At 42.6% G+C, this 25,814-nt stretch overlaps 2 protein-coding genes across 2 annotated transcripts in view; one reads left to right on the top strand and one right to left on the bottom strand.

Moving 5' to 3' along the window:
• The first annotated feature begins 2,642 nt into the window (after positions 1 to 2,642).
• Positions 2,643 to 9,917, top strand: trhrb (thyrotropin-releasing hormone receptor b). The gene is made up of 2 exons (XM_070985445.1): positions 2,643 to 3,671; positions 5,423 to 9,917. The coding sequence occupies exons 1-2, from the start codon at positions 2,889 to 2,891 to the stop codon at positions 5,846 to 5,848; spliced, it is 1,209 nt and encodes a 402-aa protein (XP_070841546.1). The 5' UTR covers positions 2,643 to 2,888; the 3' UTR covers positions 5,849 to 9,917.
• A 6,432-nt stretch (positions 9,918 to 16,349) lies between these two features.
• Positions 16,350 to 25,814, bottom strand: part of nudcd1 (NudC domain containing 1) — a 34,923-nt gene continuing 25,458 nt past the window's right edge. Inside the window, exons 9-10 of the mRNA XM_070985411.1 lie at positions 21,364 to 21,523; positions 16,350 to 16,918 (exon numbers count right to left, since the gene is read on the bottom strand). Of these exons, the coding sequence (XP_070841512.1) occupies positions 16,629 to 16,918; positions 21,364 to 21,523 (450 nt within the window). The 3' untranslated portion in view covers positions 16,350 to 16,628. The remainder of the gene's footprint in view (positions 16,919 to 21,363; positions 21,524 to 25,814) is intronic.

Here is a 25,814-nt window from a genome sequence, read left to right as displayed (position 1 = left end):
TACACTTCTAACTGAGTAGATTGCAGAGGGAAATATTGTACTTTATACTTAATTTGCATATCAAGATTTTACTTTCAAACTAATAATTTTGTAAAACAGGAAGCAGACTTATTTCCACTTGTTTTAAGAAATTAAAATTCCATTTATTTGTAGGCTATATTAGAGATTTACTACATATATTCAATTCAGTTGCTCACTGACTAAATAAGTTTTAAAATGTATGAAGTGTGCTTCACATTTTCAGCTCTTAATCAAAAATGTCCCATAAATTCACCCCTTAATACAAACTGCAATATAGTAAATTCTTACAAATTAGGTTTTCAAATCACATCTAATTTCACTCTTTCACTCACTTTTATTTTAGAGTGGCAAGTTATTGATATGACAGCTTTATTTTTACGTATAGATTACTGGTCTATAAGGGAATACGTGTCATTCTGCATCTTTCAAAATAAAAGGCAGACGGTCCTTTGGATTCAGGTTCAAAAATGCACATTTAGGATTCAGAGAGCGGATAACAGAAATGTGCTGCGTTCAGGCTCTCAGGTCGCTCAGCTTCAGTGCTGCTCAGGTGTGTCCTTTGGGTGGCAGTAAAGCCCTTTCACTTCTTTTCTCTTTCACTGCGATTCTGCTGTTTATTTCTGCCGCCGCTGCTCTGATCTGAATGATGCCATCAGGCAGGAACTGTATATGTTAAAGACTAATAATGAGCCTCAGATAATCACCATGGAGTTCAGCATGAAAACAGTATCATTAACGGGGAGTCTGTTTCAGCTGACAGAAGATTTTCTCTTTGTGTATTTGACGCTAAAACAGCTTCTTGAATCCACATGCTTAACTTTTGCAAGTTGACTTCTGCTCTAAAGTAAGGACAGCAGGCTCTTAATTATCACTGAAACCCTTTAAATTCAGCCTAAAAATCAAGCGCATTTGTATTTGCTGATTCCGGCCAATGAACCAAAATGGATACGAGAAACTGAGCTAAAAGCGACTGGTGGGAGATAATGGGAATCATTGGAGGGGAGGAGGGGGCGTCTTTGTTATGTAATTCCCCGTCGTCCTCGTCCACCTGTTGCTCGGGACGGCTGGCAGCTTCAGCTCGCGGCACGGTCCCGTGAACGCAGCGCGTGTTGGCGTGATGATCGCTATTCTCCGCGCGGGTCCTGGAGGACGCGCACAGTTGGTGTGGAGGAGAGTTTCCCACCTCCACAGTGTTGTGCAGAGAACAGGAGACTGCAGATCCCCGTGCTGTTGGACAGCACGGCAGCCCGTGCAGGTCACCGCAGAGATGTCTTTTTGTGCTTTTCATGCTGGCTCCACGGTGGAGATCTGCTTCATGATTCAGCTTCTAAGGCCTCACATACCGAAATACATTTCAGCTGCCTGGTATCAGCAGCGGTGACAGTGAGGCGCTGGAAGTCTAATTAGCACTTTAATTAACCAAAGATGTCAGCAGAGTGTCTTGAGGTGTGAAGCATTGGGAACTTTTCAGTAAGTCATGATGAATGTGACACAAAGCCGCTGCAAAGAAAGATGCTGGAAAGACCTGATGACAGCAAATAAGACAAGACTGAAAGTGTGAAGTAAGAAAAAGCAAAGTAAATGAACATTTAATCTAAATCTCCACTGCTCCTGAATCTGTCTTCCTTCAGTCTACCGCACATCCTCATCTGAGCCGCAGCTGCCTCTGAGGACACTGAGGACATCTCTGTAGTTTTATGGGACTTTGAGACTTTGAACTTGCAGATGGCAAAAACTTGTTTGTATTTTTATGGTTGCTTAACTACCTAATGATTGTTTTCATCATATAGGAAATTCAATTTTAAGGAAACTATAAACATTTCAACAATAGCATGAAGACTTTCTTTTTGGTGTCTGGCCAAATCCTCTGAGTGTGCTGGGGTGCGTTTAGGTGAACTTGGTGTCAGTATTTCTGATATTCCAGCTAAAGCTACGATCTTAACTGCAGCTGAGAAGAAGGAAAATATTCACAGCCATGATATGGACACTTTGGTTTGAAACTGAGCTGGAGGCTGAGATTTCATCTATCAGCTGTAACTTTGAACTGCACCACGGATTATGTAATGACACTTCTTTTTGACCGTGTCTTGCAGAATCTTCAAAAAAAAAAAAAAAGCATCCACTATTAAGTTGGATTGCAAATGAGAAAACAAATGAAAGACCGCCTGGAGCTTCGCGGAAAGGCGTCAATATACTGCAGAGACTGCAGGTCAGTCCGTGCGCAGCCTGTTTTCTGAAAGCCTGTTGAGCTGAGCTGCTCTTCAGAGGTGAGGAAAGAAACACACACCCGCTACAGGCTGAAGATGCAGATCAGCAGTCCAGAGACCAGCAGTGGCTGAGAAAGAGGCACCTGCGTGTTTAAATCGTCTTTAGAAGCAGCACCAGCTCTGATCCTGCAGCCTTCTGGGCAATAAAATAAAACACAACAGAGAGACACTTCTGTGTTGCTACACTCAGTCGCTTGAGCAGCTTTGTTGATGTGGGAGGTCTGGTGTCGAAAATGGAATGATGGGCTAATCCCCTCGCAGGCGTGATGAGAGTTGGTGCCAAGAGCGAGGCTCAAAACCAAACCTCCATCTGTCTGACACACAGTTTGTTCTGACGGGCACACGGCGACGCAGCGCTTTTTACGCACAGCTGTGACACCAAAGTCCGCGCAGCTCTTTGTCACATTGTGATGGTTTAACGTGCAGCACGCGGCCGGACGCAGCTCTGAGCCTTTTCAGATCGATGTCCACTTTTCCGGACCTGCAGTGCTGATTGGTCGCTCGCGTCTGTCGCGCGTAAAAACCTGTTCGGTGCGTCAGGAAGCGACAATCCGGCTGAGCGGTCCAGTTTTTCGCGGATATTTCAGCTGAAGCAACAAGATGGAAAACTTTACGACACCCGCGGAGCTGAACAGCACTTTGGGCCGCTGGACGGATTACAGCATCCAGTACAAAGTGATAAGTAGTTTACTGCTTTTAGTGATTTGCGCTTTAGGGATCGTTGGAAACGTTATGGTCATCCTGGTGGTGCTCACCACCAAACACATGAGGACTCCAACCAACTGCTACCTGGTGAGCCTGGCTGTGGCTGATCTGATGGTGCTGACGGCGGCTGGTTTACCGTCCATCACGGACAGCATCTTCGGATCTTGGGTGTTTGGCCACTATGGGTGCCTCTGCATCACCTACTTTCAGTATCTCGGGATCAACGCCTCTTCTTGCTCCATAACAGCGTTCACCATCGAGAGATACATCGCCATCTGTCACCCGATTAAAGCTCAGTTTCTGTGCACCCTGTCCAGAGCAAAAAAGATCATTTTGTTCGTTTGGGCTTTTACTTCTCTTTACTGCGTGATGTGGTTCTACCTGTCGGACATCCAGGAGCTGGTGTACGACAACATCACCATCATCACCTGCGGCTACAGAGTCCCCAGGAAGTTCTATTTACCCATCTACTTCTTTGATTTCGGCGTCTTCTTCGTGCTGCCGCTGCTGCTCTCTGCGGTCCTGTACGGACTCATCGCCAGGATCCTCTTCCTCAACCCGCTGCCCTCCGACCCAAAAGACAAGAAGAAGAGCGGACCCAACAACCACAGCACGGATAACAGAACCAGCTGCAAAAACTCCCGTCACTCCAGCTCCACCGCGACCTCCCGCAGACAGGTGGGTGGTGTGCGCGCCTGGAGAGGAGGACAGCGGGAGGGCATCATTTACCTCCAGCAGTGTCAGTCAGTCCCACACTGTGCGTGAAAATGTCATTTTCCTTAAAGCGAGGCGATAAAAATTAGAAATGTAGTTACATGGACGGTGCTGAAATGTATCCTTGAGGATTTTTATTTCACGCCACTTAACTTCACCACATTTCAAATGGAAATATTACACTTTCTTCTTCACTGCATTTGTCGAACAGCTATAGTGACTAATCAAGGTTTTTCATACATGAGATTAAAAATATGGAGCATCATAACAGGATAAATCACCCAACAGTTTATAAAATGCAGCAAATTATCTGCACTAACTGAAATATTAAAATGCTTCTGACACTTGAACGCATCACCAGTGGTACATCAGTACATCTGGAGCAAATTCAACTTTTCCTTGTAATGAAGTAGATTTCCAACGTGGTTCTGCTGCATCAACTTTAGTGAAAGATCTGAATGCTTCTTACATCTCTTCAAATAAACAAAACCATCAAAAAATAACCAAACTACAAACAGCCTCACACTAACTGAATAAAAAGTCTTTGAAAAAGACGAGTGAGGCAGAACAAGGAGCTAAAATGCCACTAAATCGATGAAAATAAACAACTGGCCTCCTCTGTGCATCAGGCATTTTCCCACTTGTCTTAATTAAGAAAATGGGATTGTTAGTGTCACAGCATTGAAGGGCTTCGGATGAACATCTGTTTCACTTAACTACATATTTATTACATAAACAAAGTCCTGCAACCTGTTTAAGTTCCTCTTAGTGCTCATCTTCTAGGAAATACAAGGTTAGAGAGGCAAATTATGGTTTTAATTTCTTCCAAAAAAGTATCTTATATGGGCTTTGAAGAGCGATTTATCGACTTTACAAGAAATAATCAATGGATGAATAAATGAATAAATACTGTAAGTAAATCAATGCTCCAACTAATGATTATTGTCATTATGGATTAACCTGACGATTATTTCTTCAACAGACAGCTTAGTTTAGAAGATGTCAGAGTCTAAGTTTGCATATTGAAATGTTTTATTGATGTTCAGTTCACTGTCATGGACAGTTTTCAAAAGTATTCACATTTGAGAAACTGCAACCTGCATTTTTTCTTCTTTTAAATCAGCGTTTAGACTGGTCCACTAAAAGCCTCACTGTCACTGTGCAGCTCTCAAACTATGTTCTTACTCCATTTAAAATTATGACAATCTCTCTTTGCCTCCTCAGTGAACAGGCGTCCTTCTTCTTTCTTTTCTCCAAAGAGGTGTTGATCATTTCCTCATGGAAATTTGTAAATAAATGCTGTGAATCCTGTATTTTTGGTAGCTGCGGCTCTGAGGAAAACTAAAGGTTGCCTTTGCGACAGTGGCAACACCACTCGCAGCCACTAGGGGGAGTTGAGAAATTTCTACTTGAACCATAAATTAATCACTAAAATTGTTGGGTTGTGTCTAGTCAAGCAGTTAGTTTTGTTTTCATATACTAAACATGTGTTTTGTAGTTTGAGCGAACTGACGATTTAACAACCGAGATAACAAATGACCAGAACTGCTAACTTAAAAAAAATGCCTCTTTCTAAATGTCTTTGAACGCAGAATCCTAAAGAGAAAGATATGTTAGATGCTCCATACCTGCTCCTTTATTTCCAGCTCCACTACTGATTTGGCCTCCTCTGGGAGCTTGATTGCAGCAGCAGTTCTCATGTTTCTCCCCTGCAGGTGACCAAGATGCTGGCTGTGGTGGTGATCCTGTTCGCCACGCTCTGGATGCCGTACCGCACTCTGGTGGTGGTCAACTCCTTCCTGGACCAGGCCTACCTGGACAGCTGGTTCCTGCTTTTCTGCCGGATCTGTATCTACCTCAACAGCGCCATCAACCCGGTCATCTACAACGCCATGTCTCAGAAGTTTCGCGCCGCTTTCCGCAAGATCTGCCGCTGCGGGCGGAAAGGCTCGGATAAACCCGCCACCTACAGCGTGGCCCTCACGTACAGCGCCGTCAAGGACACATCGATGGTGGAAAGCACGGATCACTTCACAACAGAGCTGGAGGAGCTCACCGTCACAGACGAACTGCTGTCCGATCAGAAGATGATGTTCCCAGACCCATGCGTGTACGGGAAGGTGAATTTCAGCGAGGCCTGAGATGCTTAGAGTCGATGGAGGATTAAAGAGTTTGAAAATGTTATTTAATGAGTCTGTTCAGTGGGAATATTGGTTCCTGAGTGTCTGCTGTCCCGAAACGAGGCGGCTGCAGCTAGAGATGTAAACACAGATTACAACCACTGATGACTAATGACAGTCTTTGAGGCACAAAGCCAAACACACTGAGAGCGAGAGCGGACATCGTAAAGCATCAAACATCGACAGATAGACACGCTTTAATCGCATAGCTGTTATCTTATCTTGGACATAATATAGTGCGTATGAGTCAATAACATGAATGTGAACAAAAGCACCATTCACACTTCAGGCACACTCATTTCTGTTCTTTAAAGCTGCACAGGGCAGCACGACACTGGTGAGGTAACTGTCTGACATAACGTGAACTCAAATACCCACAAACCCTGCAACATGAGAATCAGTAAGCTGCTCCCGACACATCTGCCAACACAGTCGATCGGTGATGCTTTCATACCAAAGGACACCAAAGAGATGACCGAAGCAGAGAGAATAACACCAGCGACTCCGGCTTGCAGGTGTGGTCTTGAACTGGCCGTACGATGCATGTTAAAATTCACGATGGGTCGTTTTCCTCAGCTTCAGACAGTCTTTGGGATTTTTTTTCAACCCTGACCCTGTGCAGCTTTAATAACTGTACATCATCCTGCCGCCCCCCCCCGGGTTTTCAGGGCAGGTGGTGCTTTAAATGGTGAGTCACAGCTGAACCTTCACGGACAAAACAGGGCCTATTTTTACTCTGAAGGACTTGTATGCGGCCTCAAGCACAATGCGGAAACCAAGACAGACTGCTGAGAGCGCTCTGGAGGCTGGGGGTTAAGCTTTTTAAGGTCTCTTGATTGGTATGTTTTTGCACTGTGAATGATAAGTGTTCACCGACAGAGAGGGGGAACAAAAGGTCATAAAGCACTTTGTAACTTGAATTCAAAAAAGTGCCATAATGAAGCTTATTATGTGTTGGTACACCCCCCGCAGCACCATCATGTTCCTAATAAGGCATCTCTCGTTATGGGCTTATAAACTGTCACTAACGGCTTTATTTATAGGCAGGAAATAATTTTATACTCATTAATAGATTAATAATAAATCATCTGGGAGAACCTTTGGAAGTATACTCCTACATAGCCTGATTTGTCTTTTTATGTAGCCATTTAGAGGGAACTCAAACCTGTTTTCAATACTACTTATGATCAGATTTTCAGTAATTGCCAGTCAATGTATCTGCAGACAGTAGTTACCGTTTTATATGGACGTTTTCGTCTGCCATTTCCCATGAGAGGGCCACAGCTAGGTTTTGGAAGTCGATAATAACACACATTAATTAAATTATTAGTAACTTAAATTAGACGTATTTCTTTGATAAACAAGACAAACATTCAGTTAAAGTTGATATGAAATTAGAAATGCCTTTAAAACCCTTTATGACGTCTTCTTACGAAGGCTTCAACAAACCAACTTCAGCCAATACCATCATAGCATTCAATCCTCACAGAGTGACACAAGATTCATTAGCTAGCTAGCATCAGCATGGTATGCTGGTGTGTCTTAGGATGTTCGCCACTTCAAACCTTTTCCGAGGGATGGATGACCGGCACGTCTGCCTGCTCCAGCAATGGGGGTGATGAAGGTGTTGAAGGAGGCGAGAAGTCCTCTACGATTGGATGGAGGCCAGCATCTAATCCTCACGTTATGTCCCAACTACCAATTCTGTTTTGCTTGGAAATGCGTCGCTAGATACAGAAAATGCTGTTTCATCTGGACTTTAAAGGACCAGGAGTGTAACATTTAGCAGCATCTTGTGGTATCATAACTGAATACCCCTCACCTCCCCTTCCAAGCATGTAGAAAAGCTATGCTGGCTGCTAAAAATACTAAAAACAGAAGACTTTGACTGCTGTTAAGCTGCTTCTCAAACCTAAAAATAATACAAGAACAAAAATAATAATATTAATGAATAATATATTAATACATTTTCAAGATATGAACCTTTATTGATGACTTTCAAGTCTGCAGTTACAAAAGTCGATAAAGGGTTAAAACATACTTTAACTCAGCCTTGAGTTACAACTTATAAGTCCTTTATAAAATATGCCTCATTAGACAATGGTGCCGCCCCCTCTTACAGCAGCAGCGGCGGTTGTAAAGCTCAGTATTTTACAGTGTCAAAGACTGTATATAGTGTTACAGAGATTCAGTGTAATAGTTGATATATTTCAGCTGCAGCACTATAAGTTCCATCCAAGCATCAGTGTTCGAGCTGAAGCAAAGTGAAGTGAATGTTTTGGTCTGTGTTCTGTATCATGTGAACCGTGGATTTAACAAACCATCGCTTGGCTCGCCTCGCTTTTTAGTTGTGAAAGCCGTCAGTGAGCTGGTGGACATGGCTGGACAGACGTGTGATGTTTAGATATGCTGTGTGGTTTTTCCTGCCAGATCAGTGACTGTTTATGAATTCTGAGCACTGTCTGCCACACGGGGGAATATAATTGGGCAGCAGCAGCAGCAGACACAGCAGAGGAAGATGAAGCTCTTGCTCTCAAACAGGGTTTCATTCACCACTGTTTGTGGAAAATGTCAAATAACAGCTACACTTTTTGTTTGATGATCGTACCAGTACTGTACATGCCTTGAGTATCAGTAGATTCATGCACTTGTGTATGTTCCCTGTGTATTTAAAGTAACTGTTGTCTTCTGTTTGTAAGGTGGAAAAGAGACAGTCCAGTTGCCAGAAGAAAATGTTGGTATTGTGGGTTTCTGAAAAATATGGATACGTATTAAACATATCATATCAACTTTTCTACAATAGGTATCAAAGTGACGTAGTTCAGATTACTGTTAGATGTATATGAGCTGAGTTTCTCATCTGGTTGGAGGAGATGGTGGTGGCGTGACAGCTAGTGAGATGACTGTTGAGCAGCAGGTCGCTGTTTGAGCCGTGTTTACGGTGACAGATGTTGTCACAACATGAAATTGAAAAGGAACATAAAGTGTGAACGTAAAGAAACGTAAAGTGTTAACATAAAGAAGCGTAAAGTTTGAAAGTAAAAAATGTAAAGTTTGAGCATAAAGAAACGTAATGTGAATGTAAAGAAATGTAAAGTGTGAATGTAAAGAAATGTAAAGATTTAACGTAAAGAAGCGTAAAGTTTCAACATATCAGTAGTTTGCAGAAACGTACAATGCCAACATTTATTCTGCAGGCTGGTTTATCTAAATATTTTATGTCACTCTTGCTTTCGTTATTGCCCTTTTAAGCATTATAAATATTATTTTGTGATGTACAATTTGGAAGCTGCTGCCACAGTCTTGCTTTTTAGAACAACGTGGTCCTGTGAGTATGTTTGATAGTTATCTAGAAGTTGCTCATTTGTACACTTTACCTTTCTGTTCCCAATAAAGTTGATTCTGGAATTAGAGTAGATGATTTTTACTTTCTTTCATCAACCAAAAAAGAAATAATCACTGCTGTAAAGAAAAATATCTCTCATGGTTATTTTGTTTATCGATCTCCATCCTGACTGACTGTGAATGCTGTGCATGGTTTGATTATCCAGTTTATTATTTTTAGACGTTTATATTCTATAGAGGCGATATCATTTTCATGTGGTGTTTAGTTGACAGACAGCTCATTTGACATAATGGGAGCTTGCTGATGTGTTCCATGTGTTTAATATGTAAATATGTGCACCACAGCTACCCATCGCATCCATCACATCACGTAAGATGTAACACCCTTCCCACATGGGATTTAACTCTTTAACAGAGTATGTGAACTCAACATTTCTCACCAATAAATGGAAATTCTGTGAACATATTGCCGGGACTCACGTCATATAAAATAGCAGTTTCAGTTAACTGCCTATTTACTGCCATCGCCAGGACTCAATGAGAGGAATTTCAAAAGGGTCCATACAATTACTGTGGAGTGTGAATAAGGTTTTGATGAGGTCCTCCTCCCCTGTGCTCAGATACTGGTCTGCTGTCGGCTCCAGACTCAGGCGTGAGAATGGCTATAAAACACCTTAGAAAGAAGACAGACAGTCCACAGGGAGACATCACCTTCAGCCAGTTCCCTGAAGTCAACCTGTCTAAAAACCTCACAGTCTTACATTTGATGGCTTGCTCTGTGCATCCTTCATATCCCATAAGTGACTTAAATTAAAGAATAACTGTATTTAGTCCACACTGGCTCATTTAAAGGGTAAATTCATCCAAAGTACAAACAACTTATTCCATTATAAACCTCTAGTGGTGGCTAAGCGGATAGTTTCAGGTTTATGTACCGTGGTTTCTGGATACCTCTTCAGTGAATATCATTTTGTTTGTGGTGCCCAAAGCATTACAAAGACATTTGAAAGAGAGAGGATGCTAACATGCTAATCAGCACAAACCACAAAGCTTCACAAAGCTTTGTTCAAGCAAACCAAAGCACCAACAACAAACTAAAACTGTGAGCTGATGGTGGCGCTAAGTGAAAAGTCAGAGGGTCACCAAAGTCATCAGCGTGTATCCTCTGAGTAACCTGAAAATCTGCAGCAAAAATCACAGAAATCCATCAAGAAGTCACCAAAATATCTCAATCAAAAGCAAAAACGTCAACCTGATGGTGGCGCTGGGAAAAAAAACGTCATGAAAAAGTTGTGACTTTGCTCACTGGTAACACCAGAAGCTTCACATGAACGTCTTCAGGAGAAAGCAGTTCAAGGTTAGATATCAGTAGCATTCGGTGGAAAATGTCTTGTTACTGGGATGAAGTGACCTTTGACAGGAAACTGTGTCTGTGGACATCTGCTGCTCTGAAAACTGACATACAGGAAGATGGACGTTTGGCCTGAGCTGCAGGAAAAATGTTTTCTGCTTTTCTGTAATTCTGACTAAAAGCCCTCACAGCTCAGCGTTTGTGCGTCTGCGATTTCAGTCAATGCCGGTGTGTTATCTGACGCCACCTGTAATGATCTGACATGCTTTGCGAGGACAGACAGCGATGTATCTGACACACAAATATACTAAAAGAAATCATCCGTCACCAGAACAGCAAAGACATCGCTTGTGTTTAGCTTCTTCTGCTGCATATTTCATGTCTTCAGCTACTTTTTACACCTCAAATGAGATAAAATGCTAACATGCTGACAGTGAGAATGCTTGCATGTTGGTGCTTAGCAGGTCTAATTTTTACCATCTTAGCTTCCATGCTAGCATCTGCAAATTAGCATTAAGCATTAAGCACAGCTGAGACTGAAGACTGACGTCATTAAACCAAAAGATGATCAGCAGAATTGTCGGCCTGACGGTCAGGAGATCGAAGTTTTTCCATTTCAGCCTCCATCAATATCAAATATGTATCAAATTCCAAAATAACCAAGATCAAAGCAAAGTCTGGCATGTTCTTTTCTTGATTCGCCTCGTGTGACATCTCCCACGGCGTGCTGTGATTGGTCGGGGTCATCCATGTAGTCTTTTATGGCTGAGTGATCGTTAAATCTGACACGGCGACCGTGTAGTCATGTGGTCTTATCCACCATTAGGGTTTCCTTTAGCTTAACTCATCTGAGCCTGAACTTAACCCTAATAGGTGGTACTCAAACTATTTAAGAGCCCAACTTAAAGAAACACCACTGAAATTATCCATTAGCAAAAAAAAAGAAAAGGAGGGGGGGAACCCTGTAGATTACCACTTAAAATGATATCCTTGTATGACAGGTTATAATTAGCAGAAGGTCTGTGGCCTTGAATTACATGAATCACATGAATTCCTCTCTGGAAATAGTCTGAATTTAGCTTAATCAAAGGTCCAAACAGACAAGGTGCAAAAGAGGAACCGATGAAGTGATGCAACACGACACCAGAGGAAAAAGAAAACGAGGAAGACGAGCAGAGAGAGGAGCGTTATTCAGGCGGCTGCAGAGAGGTGGAGATAAGACACTTTCTGGCTCATTAACTCTGAAATAAATGTGTTTCAGAACAATGAAAAGAGGTTGTTCAGCGATAATGGGGCCGTAATGTTCGTTATGACACCCCGGACAGAGACGGCAACAAAGACAAGGGGAGGTGTAATTACAGCTCTCCTGCAACACGCGAGCAGCCTCAGCTTTTCTGAATAATTACACATGGAAGAAAACGCACTGTGTCGAGTGGCTCTTCCAAGAGAAGTCACCTTTTCTCCAACGATTGAAGTGATGAAACCAAGTACTGTGAAGCCCTCAGACCAGGATTTATGTGGCTGTTTATGTGTCTGTGTATTTTAAAGGATGAGGCTCGTAATTCGTCAACAGATGCCATGAAAACGCAGAAACCAACGAGTACAACCACCCAAGTGCTGTCTGTGTCCAAAGCCTGATATATAACTCATGCATTAGGCTCACTGCTACACTGTCCAACACACGGCTTTGTTTCTCTAAAGTCCTTTAAGTCTCAGTGTTACCGACTTCCTCGTTCACTCATCCTCGACGGCACGTCACGGAAATCAGGGTGAAGCTGGAGGAGCGGTACGGGACAGTAAACGCTCTCTTGGCTTCGGGTGGCGCCGGCAGAGGCTGGAGAGGTGATTGGTGCAGGCTTGTGAACAGCACGCTGACCAGCACACTTTGTGCATTTGAGCAGTTTCACTTTAACCTGCAGCTGCTTCAGCACAGCTGCTCCCTGCTCGATGACAGAAGAGTCACGCTGGTACTCATTTTTTCCATTAAAATTGATCAATTTTTACGACTACATAAGCAGAAAAACTGCTCCCATTGCTGGAATGTCCCGTTTAATCAGCGCTCCTCTGAACCCCTGATGGAGCATGTACCTAAACATTTTTTATTTTTAACACCTTCAGCTAATATTTAAAAGAACAGTTTGACATTTTTGGTAGATATGCTTATTTCTTCACTTTCCATAGACTTAGATGAGAGGATCAGCACCACTCTCATAAACCTCAGTGTAAAAATGACTTATTAGTGCATGCTAAGCTAACCGGCTGCTAGCTGCAGCTTTACGTTCACCGTGCAGACAGATAGTGGTGTCAGTCATCTCACCCTCAGCAAGAAAGCAAATATGTTTCCTAAAATGTCTCAGGAATTCAAAGATCATCTTAAAATCTTTACAGTTTCCTAGAAACTGACAGTAGACTGCACATTTTCTGTAAATTGTAAATTTGTGTAATTCACCATAAACAATGCATGATTCAACACTGGCAGCACAAAACTGTCAGCGAAAATAAGATTGATTTAAAGCCTGTCTGCGTTAAAAATAGAGGAATCTGCCCTGTTTCAAGGTGCTGCCAGTGGAGAGGCGGCTGAGCAGGTATGACCCCTCATAACCTCTAATTACCTTCCCTCCATCCAGCGATCCCATCGGGGAGGACCTCCAGTCGTTACCAAAGAAAGCTCAATCAACTCCACAACAATTTACTTACATGATTCTCCTGCAGCAGAAATACAGGGCTTTGTTTACCTTAATGGTCAAATCGTTTAAAAGGTGCCAATTACACCTGCGGAGAAAAGCAGCCTCATCAGGAGCTTTAATCACAAGCTAATTGTTTCTTCAAACACTTCTCCGTACAGTCCAGATGACACACCAACGCTCTTATATACTGATGCTGCGCTTGATACAGATGCGCTCCAGCTTAAGCATAACTCACATTCAATTGAAGGCTGTACACGAGGGTTTTAAGATGCAAACTAACATCCCGCTTTGGGTCTTTTCACATTGCCCGTTTATGTTACGTAAAGCACTTTGGACGGTCTTCTTGTTGAAAGCTGCTGCGCTTTGTGATGCAATGTTGTGTATTTGTTGCGTCCGTCCTTGTGTTGCTGTGTGATGCACTTCATGCTCATGTAAAATCTAATCATTTAGTTATTGCATTATCATGAATCACGGATATTTGCCAGACTTGGGTACTGACTCTACTGATAAAGACCTTCAACATGAAAAATTCTTGCAGCTCTCAGACTGCAGTTTGTTACTCACTCAATATGAATAATATGACACTAAAACACCAATAAATACACTGGAATCTGCCTGGCGAATGATGATGCTCAGTTGTGCTCCAACTTACACCATAACTACCAATTTGTTAAAACTAATTCATTAATTTAAGCTATTAAAGCTGCATGTTAATTACACCGACATGTGATACGTCTCTGTTAGTAGCCGGCATCATCATCATCTCAGGCTGTGCGATATGATCAAAACCTCACACGCTGATAACCTGCAGGTCATTTCACATCCAGATAAAGATGCATGTCACAAAGCAGCACATTTTCTGTTAAAACAGTACAGTTTATATACAATGACCACATGAAAAGCCTGTTTCATATAACATTTTGAATTGTAAACTCGATGTGATTATTTTTCTTTTTATTTAGCTCCTTTGTGCAACCATGTAACGATATGTATAATATTAACGTGTGAAAACAGGAAGTGTGTGTGTGATTCTTGTGTCTGTCTCGAGTCTGTTGTGGCAGCATAATTTTAAAAGGACGGTTTTCTGGTCAGTGTCAGACTTTTCATACCAAAACCATGTGACAGAAGCAGCTCTTCTTTTAGGTATCCATGTTTGTTTGTGTGCCTTCATCTGTGTCGTCTGGAGGAGCACAAAGCATCGTCCAAACAGCAGAAAATGCTTTTTCTATCCTCACGCTCTTTATATAGTCATATCTCACAGCCCTTTTGTCTTCTGTATTTGATTAAGATTCTTGGATTAGTCAGAGTAGGAGTCGAATAGCCGAGTGTGCGCGTGCATTAACACAAACGCTGCTGCTGAAATACGAGCCAGCTGCAGATTTTAATCTAGTGCCAGTTCAACTTTCCTGACCCTGCAGCCAATGAAACTCATTCAGCTGGACTGATTAAATTTCATAAAAGCACGGCTCCAACTTTAAAGACGCGGTGTTTACCTGACCGCAGCAATATGAAGGTTTGGGATACGCGGACGGCGAGCAGCAACTATCTTTCATTATCCAATACTCTGTGGTCAGATGGCTTGACGAGGTGTTTACTTTGTGTCTGATTAAAGGCAGAGCTCGCACTCGGGGACATTAGCCGCTCCGACAGGCCGCCCTCAAGTGATCTAGGGATGCTGGTACAGCTAATAAAAACAAGTGGCGCAAGTCTAATTCAATCACAAGGCAATAATTAAATAAAACAGAGAGTAAAACTGGATTTTCCTGAGCATAACAATGACAAAGAAAAGAAAAGAGTGGTTACCGGCGGCCTATAGCGTGGCTTAGCAGAGGGAAACAAATCTCCTCAGAAGTTGCCAGCACTCGGGGGAGCTGAGGACACAAATTGCAAATAGTCTTGACAAAATTGGACTTCCTGATGAAGACTATTGAATTGTGAAGCCAAACTGCCTTTGACTGGGATCCACACTGATGCTCTGCTGCGTGGCTGTTCCAGTTCACAACACACTGGCAATTTCAAGCTTAATCAATAAACTGGTTGGAGCAGTTTTCCTATAATTTCAGCAAATCTGCAAGTTTTACCAGACAGCAAACACAGGCTGTTTCCTGTTGCCCTCAGTGGAAGATGAAAAGACACATATATGAATCTATTTCACACGGGAGCTGAAGCTGCGTGTTGAAGCTTTCATCCCTGTTTCTCTCCTGCTTGCGTCTATCTCGCCTTTTTTCTGGCGATACAATCAAGAAGAATAGAAAAAGACCATCCTTTTCTTTAAAAAAAAAAAAGGTCCATTAGCCTCCCTCCCTTGAATCTTTTCATATTTAGTTGGTCGATTGGACGAGTGGGCTTTTTCGGCGTGTCTTAAAATGGAAAAACAAAATGTCACTGCTGAACAAGGAGGGTGGAAATGGTGTTTTTTTTCCTCAGGATTTTGGCTTTGGCGTAAACATGACAAAAATAGGGATTCACCTGTTTAATGCTGCAATTCTGTCCCAGCAGCTCATGCACCGTGGCTTAATTTAAAAATGCATCACACAGTATGTGTAAATACAGGCCTAGTGTGTATGAGAAGTGCAGCATTCCCACTTCAGCCTGCACCACCACTGAAAAAAGGAGGAGGAAAGAAAAAAGCTGGTACAGGACATGATTGAATTTTCGGCCTCTTGAGATTTTCGGCTTCAGGTCCATCTGATCCGTTCAAGATTGAGGCTAATGCAACAGGAGCCAGTGAGATGTGTGAAGCATGTTTATGTAAATTTATGGAAATGAACGCTCACTTCTCTCAAGCTTCCACAGTAATGATTGTAAATCGAGCCAAGGAGAGGGATTTCCTCAGCGTCCTCCTCCCCACTGACCATCTGACAAAACACTGCGATCAGCCGTCAGAGCGGCACAGCCTGCCCTCAGTGGGTCAATCATTCATCAAGACAAACACATTTAATTGGATTCATGGAATTATGAATGTCTGTAATAGTGTGTGAGCACCATTATGCCTGTACATGTATGAAATGTATATTCATGAAGCATCCACGATCATCAAATGTGATTAAAGCATTTAAAGACGTGAAATGATAGTTTTCTGACTGAGCGTGCTGCAGAGATGCAGCTCTAATGAATGTTTAATGGCACAATTTGCTTTTCGGAACACGACTCCACACTTACTTGATCTTACAGACATTTCACGACAGGAAACACGAGGAGAATCGCACGACAGAATCCAGTACAGACAGATGAAGCACAAATTTACACAGAGGGAAGCTTTTTGTTTTCCAGTTGCAGCTGATGTTCAGTCTGGAACGATCGCACTTCGATCTTCGAGGCCGAAGAGACAAAATCTAAAACTAACACAGTCCCAAATCTAATTATTATTGACCTTTAGAACAAAGAGGTTGCTGGAGGTCAGGATGTACAGTCTCTCATTGGTTGCTCTAAAGCCCAGGATTGGTTTGTCAGAGTCCAGGCTCGCCACCTGTTGCTTGGCAACCTGCCCTACCTGACGGCCCTGCTTCCTGTTGAAGAGGACGGTTTCCACCGGCGACGGCTGACGGTAGATGAATGAGCGGCGGAGACACTCGCACAGCGAAGCGTAGGAGAAGTTTGGAGCGCAGGTTGCAAACTTTTTGTCCCGTTTGGACGCCTGGACGTAACCTGTGAAGACAGATTGTTAAGATCAGAGACCTGCAGAGAGGAAGACGTTATGCAGATCACCTCGAGCAGTCAGGCCCCTCCCAGAGACACCTTAAAGACCTCCAACGAAACTCCAATCAGGGTTTTACCTTCTTACGTACATGGGATGTTTTTAATATGATGCAAGACAAACAAGGAGCGAAATAAGAAGTCAGCACCTCAGCTGATCGTTCACAGACCAATGACAAGCTCGCAAACCTGTCACATGCTTAAAGAGCCAATCCCGTCAAATTAGAGGAATGTGGCCTGCCATAGCTAACTGGTCAGAGCTGGTGATCAGGACCAAGTTTACCCAACGTTAGCAACACATTATTAGCTGCTTGATAGCGTGAAGTCGACGGCTCATGTTACATCCTGCTGACAGAAAATACATTAATATTCTGATACATCGACGTGGAGGCAACCCTGTACAGTTGGCTCTTCTTCATCTTCTTCGTCGTCTTCTGAAACATGAATTACTCCTTTATTACTAGCCATCATGTGGTGTTGGGCAGCTAGCAAAGCAGACAACCAGCAGAGATTTGTGTGTGTGATGAGCAGAGGCGAAGGTGAGGAGGTTTGCTCGGGCTGCAGGCGATCTGCGGACGGGTGGATGGAGATATTTGCATATTCATAGACCCGCTCATACGAAATGAAGGCAAAGCCACTTTAAGGCATGAAGGGATTTTTTTCAAGAAAAAAAGCCTTTGATGAAAAGAGATGAGTTTTTAGGGATTGCCAGGAGAGGTGCTGGTGCTCTGTAAACCTTTAGGTCAGCAGGCGTCAGGTGTCTGAAAGCTTCAGAGTGGACTGGCTGAGCCATGTGTGCTGCTCTAATCAACACTGTGAAGCTTTGAATTGCAGTACGTAAAAGCAGAGGAGACACCGCGATACAGGACACTTTCTCTCATCTTCAGTGCAGAGAGGAGAAGATCTGAAGTACTGAAAAGCTGCCCAGGTAGCCACACCCCTCAAAAAGGAACAGGTACAGCAGACCATTTTCACATATTTTGGAGCTGCCCAGCTATTCAGCCATATTGGCAAAAGATCACACGAGTAATACAAAATATTTTTGGTGATGAAATCAACAGCTCTTTCTCCACAATCTACTTGGGGAATATTGCACCCCATATACCGGGACGAGACAAATGTCTTTTGAAAATTTTATTAGCAGCCAGTAAGAAAACCATAACTCGGAGCTGGTTACAGCCCACACCTCCAGCAGAGTCAGACTGGATCAATATTGTGACCAATATTCAAAATATGGAAAGGATGACCTCCTCGTTAAATCTACAGACTGATAAATATTTGCACTATTGGGAAAAATGGATTGTGTACATGTTCACAAGAGATGCTCATCGAGCCATCATGTATTTGTAACTCCATCAGTATAATGTCTGAATGAATGTTTAGGTGACCAAATGTTTGTTCTATGCTCTTCTGTATGTTGTCTATGTTCCTTTTATAAAAATGAAGTACAAAAAAAAAAAAAAAAGAAAAAAAAAGGAACAGGTACGTTTAAGATCAGCAGCACATTTCAGACTTTGATCAGAGCTCACGGATTCATGATTTCAGATTTAAATACAGAAGGAACGCATGCAGTTCATGATCCAGTGAAAGAGGCAGCAGCGGTCTGATATTCACATATCCTGCGGGCTCTATAGATGTAACACGTGAATTGAGTGAATGGATTAATGATTTGAGTCGTCAGCGAAGGTAAAATTCCAAACACTGCTGGTTCTGCTCAAATGTGAGGATTTTTCTGCTTTATATCCGTCTAAACTAAATATCTTTGACTGAACGGACAAAACAAGAAATCTGGTGATGCCACTTAAAAAAACAACAACAGACCTTCATCACTGAGAGAGCTTTTCAGGCTTTTGTTCCGTTCCTCGTGTTCGGAGCGGCCAAGAGACATTCGAAGATTATAAATAGTGTGCATTAAGCTGCACACGGCACGCTCCCGTCTGCTAACGCGGAAGGTCACTTCCAAAGATGACGACACGAGAGAGGACAAAAAGACTTTTGTGTGGTCTCCATCGCTGCTGGAAACACATTATCCTTCACTCTTACAATCTGATTAGTCACTTCCTGCGTGCTGAGATTTCCCATCTGATAGCTGGGCGCTTCGAGAAGGGACGCTTCTCTTCAGTCATTAAGACTAATAAGATTAGTTTTACTAGACAATGTCGCCTCGTAGAGCCTCGACCGCACAAGCGTTACGTATTTCATCCCTCCAAAAACACGTTTCACTTCACACAAATCAAATGTTTGTTTCAACGGTGCAGCATTCAGCAACATGGACATAAAAACTGATAAAAAAATGAATGTAAAATAAGACGGAGTGTGCACTGAAAGCTAAATCTGCTTTGATAGACTCTACTAATGACACAGTCCTCTCGATCGCACCAACAAGCTTCACTCGAATGCTCAAATGAAAGCTCATTTTCTTCTGATTTGCACCTGAAAATATCACCAGTCTGCATTCTCAGACTGGTCAATGTATCCCAAACAGAGATGAGCAGACTGGCGAAACTCTGCGATGTTAAGAAAAAATGGCGATGCCGTCGCTGTCTAAGGGGGAAATTGAAATAAATATTGCGTCATTGATTTGAGATTTGCAGTAAAATGACAGTGTCAAATCTGAGCTGAGAGGCATAATCCAGTTCTCAGCCTGCGTTTTATGATCCAGACCTCTACGAACAGTTCATGAAGGGATATCCGTTCACGAGCCTGTTTTCAAACACTCTCCGTGCATTTCTTTTTGCGTCCCTGTGGGATACGAGCAGTGTCAGTAAAATCCCTCTCGTCATTAACTGCAGTTTTATTGCAGCCATTTAAAACGTTGTGTCATCCATCCACTGCAGCGCCGCAGGCACAGCAGCAGCATGACAGCGGATGTAAACAAAGTTAATTGCTGTAAGAATGAATAATTCAACTCGAGTTGTCATGATTCGTCAAAAATGGAAATTAAGATGGGCCTCTGCTGAGAGTGCTGCTTGGACCTTCAAACATCTCCCACTGACTGTGACTGATTTAACATTTCACACATCTTAAAGGGACCCTGTGGAGTTTCTGGCCACCAGGGGCAGCGATGAGTAACATTTTCATGGGAGTGTCAAAGAAAATACAGCCCGACTGGCTTCATTTGCTGCTGAAGGCCAAGGCGCACTGGTGTGCAGCAGAGGAAGCTGTGGAGGAATTAAATATTTCACTGTGGTGCTGTTCAGCTTATGAGGTGGAGCTGTGGAGTGTTAGAGTGGAGGTGGCAGTAGGAGAAAGCCAGAAACACAGATTAAGCCAATCACCAGCAGGTAAATCTGTATTTTACTGGATGTTTAAATCTGGTGTCTGTGGTGATGTTGTCATGCTGGCACAGTGGCAGTGAGGCTGAACGGAGCTGAATGCTGGAGTAACAGGAGAGACAGAGTAGGCTGCAGAGCTTCATTGTTTTTCCCACCGCTTTCAGTGAAGACCCGCCCTACTCCGCCTCTGATTGGCTAGTGTTTATTGTTAGGGTTAGGGGGCTAGTTAACCCAACCATAGGTAAAGCAGGGGTGGGTATTTGCAGAATACAGGTGGCAAAGAGTTACCCTGCAGGCTTAAATTTGCTTTCTTATACCACAGACATCCATTATCGTAGGTGCATGCTAGAATTTATCATAAAATCTAATGACTGCTTCTCGACTCAGACTCCTGACTGCAAATGGATGCAAACACAGATGCAAACGAAGGTTTTTCAAGTGTTTTACGAGGTACAAAGTGCATTCAACGTGTGTGTTAGATCTTAGGGCGCGTGCAGTGTGTTATGGTGAAAATTACTTCTAATGTCGGCATTAGTACACAAAGAATGACCTTAACAGAAATGATGTGACTCACGGCTTAATTACAGCACTACTACACAAAGACTCAGTGATGTCCTGATGTCTCACCAATGAGAGAAAAATTATGCTTAATACGAGAGGTATTAGTATTCGGATGCTTTCCTTAGGTAAAAGTACTAATACTATACAGTTAAGTCCTGCATTGAAAATATTACTCAGGTATTAAAAGTACTAAATGCAGAACATTTAAGTATATAATTAGGTTATTTTCATGCATGCTGATTACTTTGTTCACTGACTTTTTGTTTGGTTTGTAAAAGCTGTATCATTTGTGTTACAAATACACTAAAATAATTCTGAGGAACATCTCACATGTGAAAAGCCTGAACCATGTTTTTGCACAAAAATTATTTTTTTGAATTAATTTTCTCTTATGCGGCTAATTTATCAATCGACTGTTCGTTGCAGCTGTACTTGTATATAATGTTGGATTATGAAGTGCAGCACTTGAGTACATTTACTTCATATTCCTCCACCTAATTCTTCAACATGTATCTCTGTAGGTTTTTGGGAGGTGCTGTTGTAATGAGACAAAGCGCTTACCCAAGGCGTTGAACGTGGCGATGTGCTCCCACATGTTACTGGGCTGGTCGGGACGAGGCTGCCACACCAGAGCGTCCACATCGTGTCTGAGGCAGAGGCACGGCATGTCAGACGGGTTCACGTCCACTGTGAACAGGTACTGATGGCTGCCCAGATTCACCTGGAGAGAGGCGGGCCGGAGGGAAAGGTGTAGGTGTGAATTAAAGTCGGTTCATTTTTAATTCTGTCACACGCCATATTTCACTGTGTAATTAACAAGTACTTTCCAGGCGTGTCCCCCTGTGATCCGGAGCAGATTGTGGACAGTGATGGACACTTAAAGTGCCCCGAGGACAAAGCCTGTACCTTTCCAGTCAGACTGGAGGTGACTTCCTGTGCAGCCCCTCCACCGTGTGAAGCAGGTAAACACGACGTTAGGATTACAGCACTTCTCCCATCATTCTTGAATCTCACCCAGAGTTTATCAGGTTGATTAATACGTGATTGAAAAATAAGCCTCAAAACCAGTGATCAATGAACATATCGATCAGAGGAGGACATCATCAAAACAAGAGAGAAAATTCACTCAGTTAAGACAGAATCAGCCCTCACGAGGACTCGAGAAACTTTCTGAAAGGTAAATTACTGAAGGAGTGTGTCTATCCTTTCTTTCCTCATTTCCTTACTACTTTCCTTCTTTCCTTCCTTTCTTACTACCTTCCTGTTGTCTTTACTTCTGTCAATACCATCTCCTTTTCTTCCTTACTTTCGGTCTTTCTTTACATACTGTCTCACTTCCTTCCCTTCTTATAGTTTCCTCACTACCTCCTTTCTCTCTAACCTACTGTACCACCTTCCTCCTTTCCTTCCTTCCAGCTTTCTTTCCTTTTTTCTTTCTTTCCCTTTTTCTGTTGTTTTTTTCCTTCTTTCCTTGCTACCTTCCTTCCCTCTTTCCATGATTCCCTGATTGATTGAAACTCGTTAAAACACATCTGCAGGTTTTCCCTACATGTTTCTTCCCACATGGTTGCCGACATCATTAAATGCTGAGATTAAGACTACAGCATGTGTCTGATCTCCATCATGGCCACTGTGTGTAAAGAGCTGTAATGTATGTGATAACAGCCATAAAAGTCAACATATTTGCCCAACACTGGCTTCCCTCGATGAATGCACTCGACATAATTGCATGTGCGCAGTTCGGTGCTATTCTAGTCTCACTCCGTTTGTTTTGGAAAGAAAATAACCGTCGCTGCGTTGTAATCGCTCCTCGACATCTGACTGCTCACACCGATCCTTCACTCGGAGTCAACACACATCCCACGAATCCAGCTGCCAGCATGTCTGCGAGGCTGTCAGGCAGCGCTGTCCTCCCCATCTCAATACACACTTGACAGGCATTGAAAATCCGGCATAAATCAGTACGTATGTTGGTGGCTGCACACAATGACAAGCCTTTAAGCGAGCCATCACTCCTCCACTCTAAAACTCATTTTCTTGCCACTTATGTTTGACTTTGAGCACATGGCAGATGTTGGCTCACGCTTTAGTGTTTGATTTGACTGACAAGGACAGCAGTGAGTGACCGGGTCATGAATTGTGAACAATGAAAACAAACAAAAACATGGAAAACTGGAATTACCGCCCCATGGCTGTCTGCAGCCACCAGTCAGTCAAGGTGCATCTATGTTTAAATTGATGTCTGTCCAGACTCTGCAGGGATATCATGAAAGCGATGAAGTGCATTTTCTAATGAAACAGAAGTTATCGTGATATTGACGTGTCTTGATTCCAGTGAACCTTTGTGTTTTGGACTGTTGGCTGGACAAAGCGAGACATCACAAGTCTTCACATCGGCTCTGGAGACTTGAAATGAGCATTTTTTGTTATTTGCTGACATTCTATGGACCAGTGGAAGTAATCAGTCTATCCTGGTTGTAGAGAGTAGTTTCAATGAACATCAGAGGGGATCTTGAGCTTATCCATTACAAATCCCCTTTAATTCTATGGTGTCTGGTGACGTCTGTGGGCCTTAAAAAGTGCCAACAACTACAACTATTATCCAACACTGTTTTCTAACTGATGCACTGAAAGAAAGAAGCACCCGCACAAAAATGTGGATTAATAACCCGACAAACCCTTTGCAAAGAAAAGAAACAAAACTGGATAAGTTTTCATAAAATCTCTGTCAGCATCTGACACCTGAGACGTGTTAATATTCTCAGCTCTTACTCACAGATGCTGGGTGGGAGTGGCTATTTACTCGGGTATCAGGGTTATTGTTTGATATTTGGCAACTGGAAGCTAATTATTTTTAACAGAAAACTCGACTCTGTCACTTTTCCTAAGAATCACATTACCCAGGAGAGGAACACTAGATTCTCAAACACACTTCAGCATTGTTATTATATGTGTAATATAGTGATGAGCCTATGCTGGCCTGAGTCTTTGAAAGTCAAACCATGTCCTCTGATGTGGCTTGTTAATGGTGACATACTAAAAAGGAAAAATCTTTTATCTTAATATTTTACAGCACATCTTTTCCAACAGGCCTGCGTTTTCTGTCAGAAATGTACTGCAAAACTTCCAAAACAGGTCAATCAGAGAGTCAAAACCTCCATAAAAGTTTATCAGAGCTGAAGCAACAAGATAAAACACGACAGAAATGTCTATTCTGCTTCAGTTTCTTTACAAAGCCATTGTCGAAGATTTAGCTGCCAGCAGCAGAACAAAGCGTCGGATTAACATCTTGAATCCAGAATCTTAATTCCTGCTAATTCCTATGTTACCTGTGAAACAGAGATATGCTATTCAAACCAGAGGGATAAAAAAGATAAAAGCTAAGCTGAGCTCAGGCTGTGGAAGCTGCAGGACTGTTAGCAGAAAGGGGATGGACATGGCATCATTTAGATCCTTTATGGCGGCTTTACACAGAGTTCGCTTCAGTGTACTGCAGCTATATTTCTGTAGAGTTACTCTGCAGTTAATGAAAGAATCACGTTTTATGTGCTTTAACAAAATGTTGATCCAGGCTTTTTTAACTTCTGCAGCAACACAACACAGCCATGCTGACCAATCAGATGCAAGCTCATGTTTCTGGTGGATTACTTTGTAACATAAATGTTTCATTTCACCGTTTACCTCGCAATCATCATAATGAAAGATGCAATATTTACAACAGCGATAACTCAGAGTTTTAGAAACCTGCGCAGTGTTTTGGCGTGTAACCCTTCAAACACGTTAATCTGTCACTACAACTTCCTGGATGGTATTTCATTTCTCACCAGCGCCAGCGTTGCTTTAACACAGGCTCGTTAAATGGCTGCTTACAACAGTTGGGTCGATCTCAGCGCTGCTTCTCGCCATTTCTGTGCCTGTTTTTCTGGTTCTGGCGAAGGACGATGAGCTGCCCATTCTTAATCCTGCCCACAAAGTTGTGATTGGTTTGGTTATTTTTCCAACCAGGGAAACAGCTGCCAGTGAGCACAACACCGTACCTGATAACACAGCTGAAAATACTAAAATCACATCAACTATTTCCTTTGAGTGACACTATAGACATCGTCTAAATACAGAATATACTATGAACTATAACACGATCCTGAGCTTTGGAAACAACAATAAGTTGAATCTTGCATTGAAAAGTTTTACAATATGAAGCACTACAATTTGAATCTGTTGCTCTGAAGTTGTTCTTTGCTTTGTAGTGAATACTCTTTACTTTTTAATCAAAGGGTTTACAGGCTTTGTAGATGGAGCACAGGAAGCGAGAGGTTGGCATTAAAAAGCAAACGCATCTGTACACAGAGAGCAGATGCCTGCAATAACAGCTCAAATGCCAACTCTCTGTCATCATCATCAGCGCTTCCATCATGCTCCTTCCTGCTGCTGCAGCGAGGTGACAAATCTTTGTTTTTTTAGACTCGCTCCTGTCCGAGACGTTGAACTTTGTCTTTTAAATCCACGGCAAAGACAGGAGTTGAATCAAACCACAGTCAGAGACGATATCAATCAGTCTGGCTTGTGATCATTAATATCTGGTAGTAAGTTCAGCTTCCCTTCATGTGCCATTCTCTGGAATATCACGTTTAATTAGTGTCACTCCCTTGAATCAAACGGGAAGACACAAGACATCATTGGGCATTTTACTCAGTGTGTTCAGAGATGCTGTCTGTGCAACATTAACTGCTGGTGGAGTCACACCTGTCCTGGTTGAGAGTGCCAGCACCATGAAAGAGACCCGTTTCACACCATCACTCAGGCTGATTCAAAGAGTGGGCTTCCACACAAAGTTCAAACATTGTGTCATAATAACTGTGACTTTCTCCTCCAAAGAGGGGAACAAGGTGGACTGATTTTAGCTTTGAATATCTCAACAGTCTGCAGCCATGACAGCACCTCTGTGAGGCTGCACTGACAGACAGCAGTGTTTTGAGCTAAACGCTAAAGTCAGCATGCTAACACGCTCACAA

The sequence above is a fragment of the Chaetodon trifascialis genome, chromosome 17, assembly GCF_039877785.1.
Source record: "Chaetodon trifascialis isolate fChaTrf1 chromosome 17, fChaTrf1.hap1, whole genome shotgun sequence".
NCBI lineage: Eukaryota > Metazoa > Chordata > Actinopteri > Chaetodontiformes > Chaetodontidae > Chaetodon > Chaetodon trifascialis.
Note: the sequence above shows the minus strand (reverse complement) of the source record. Positions and strands in the feature narration are given on the sequence as shown.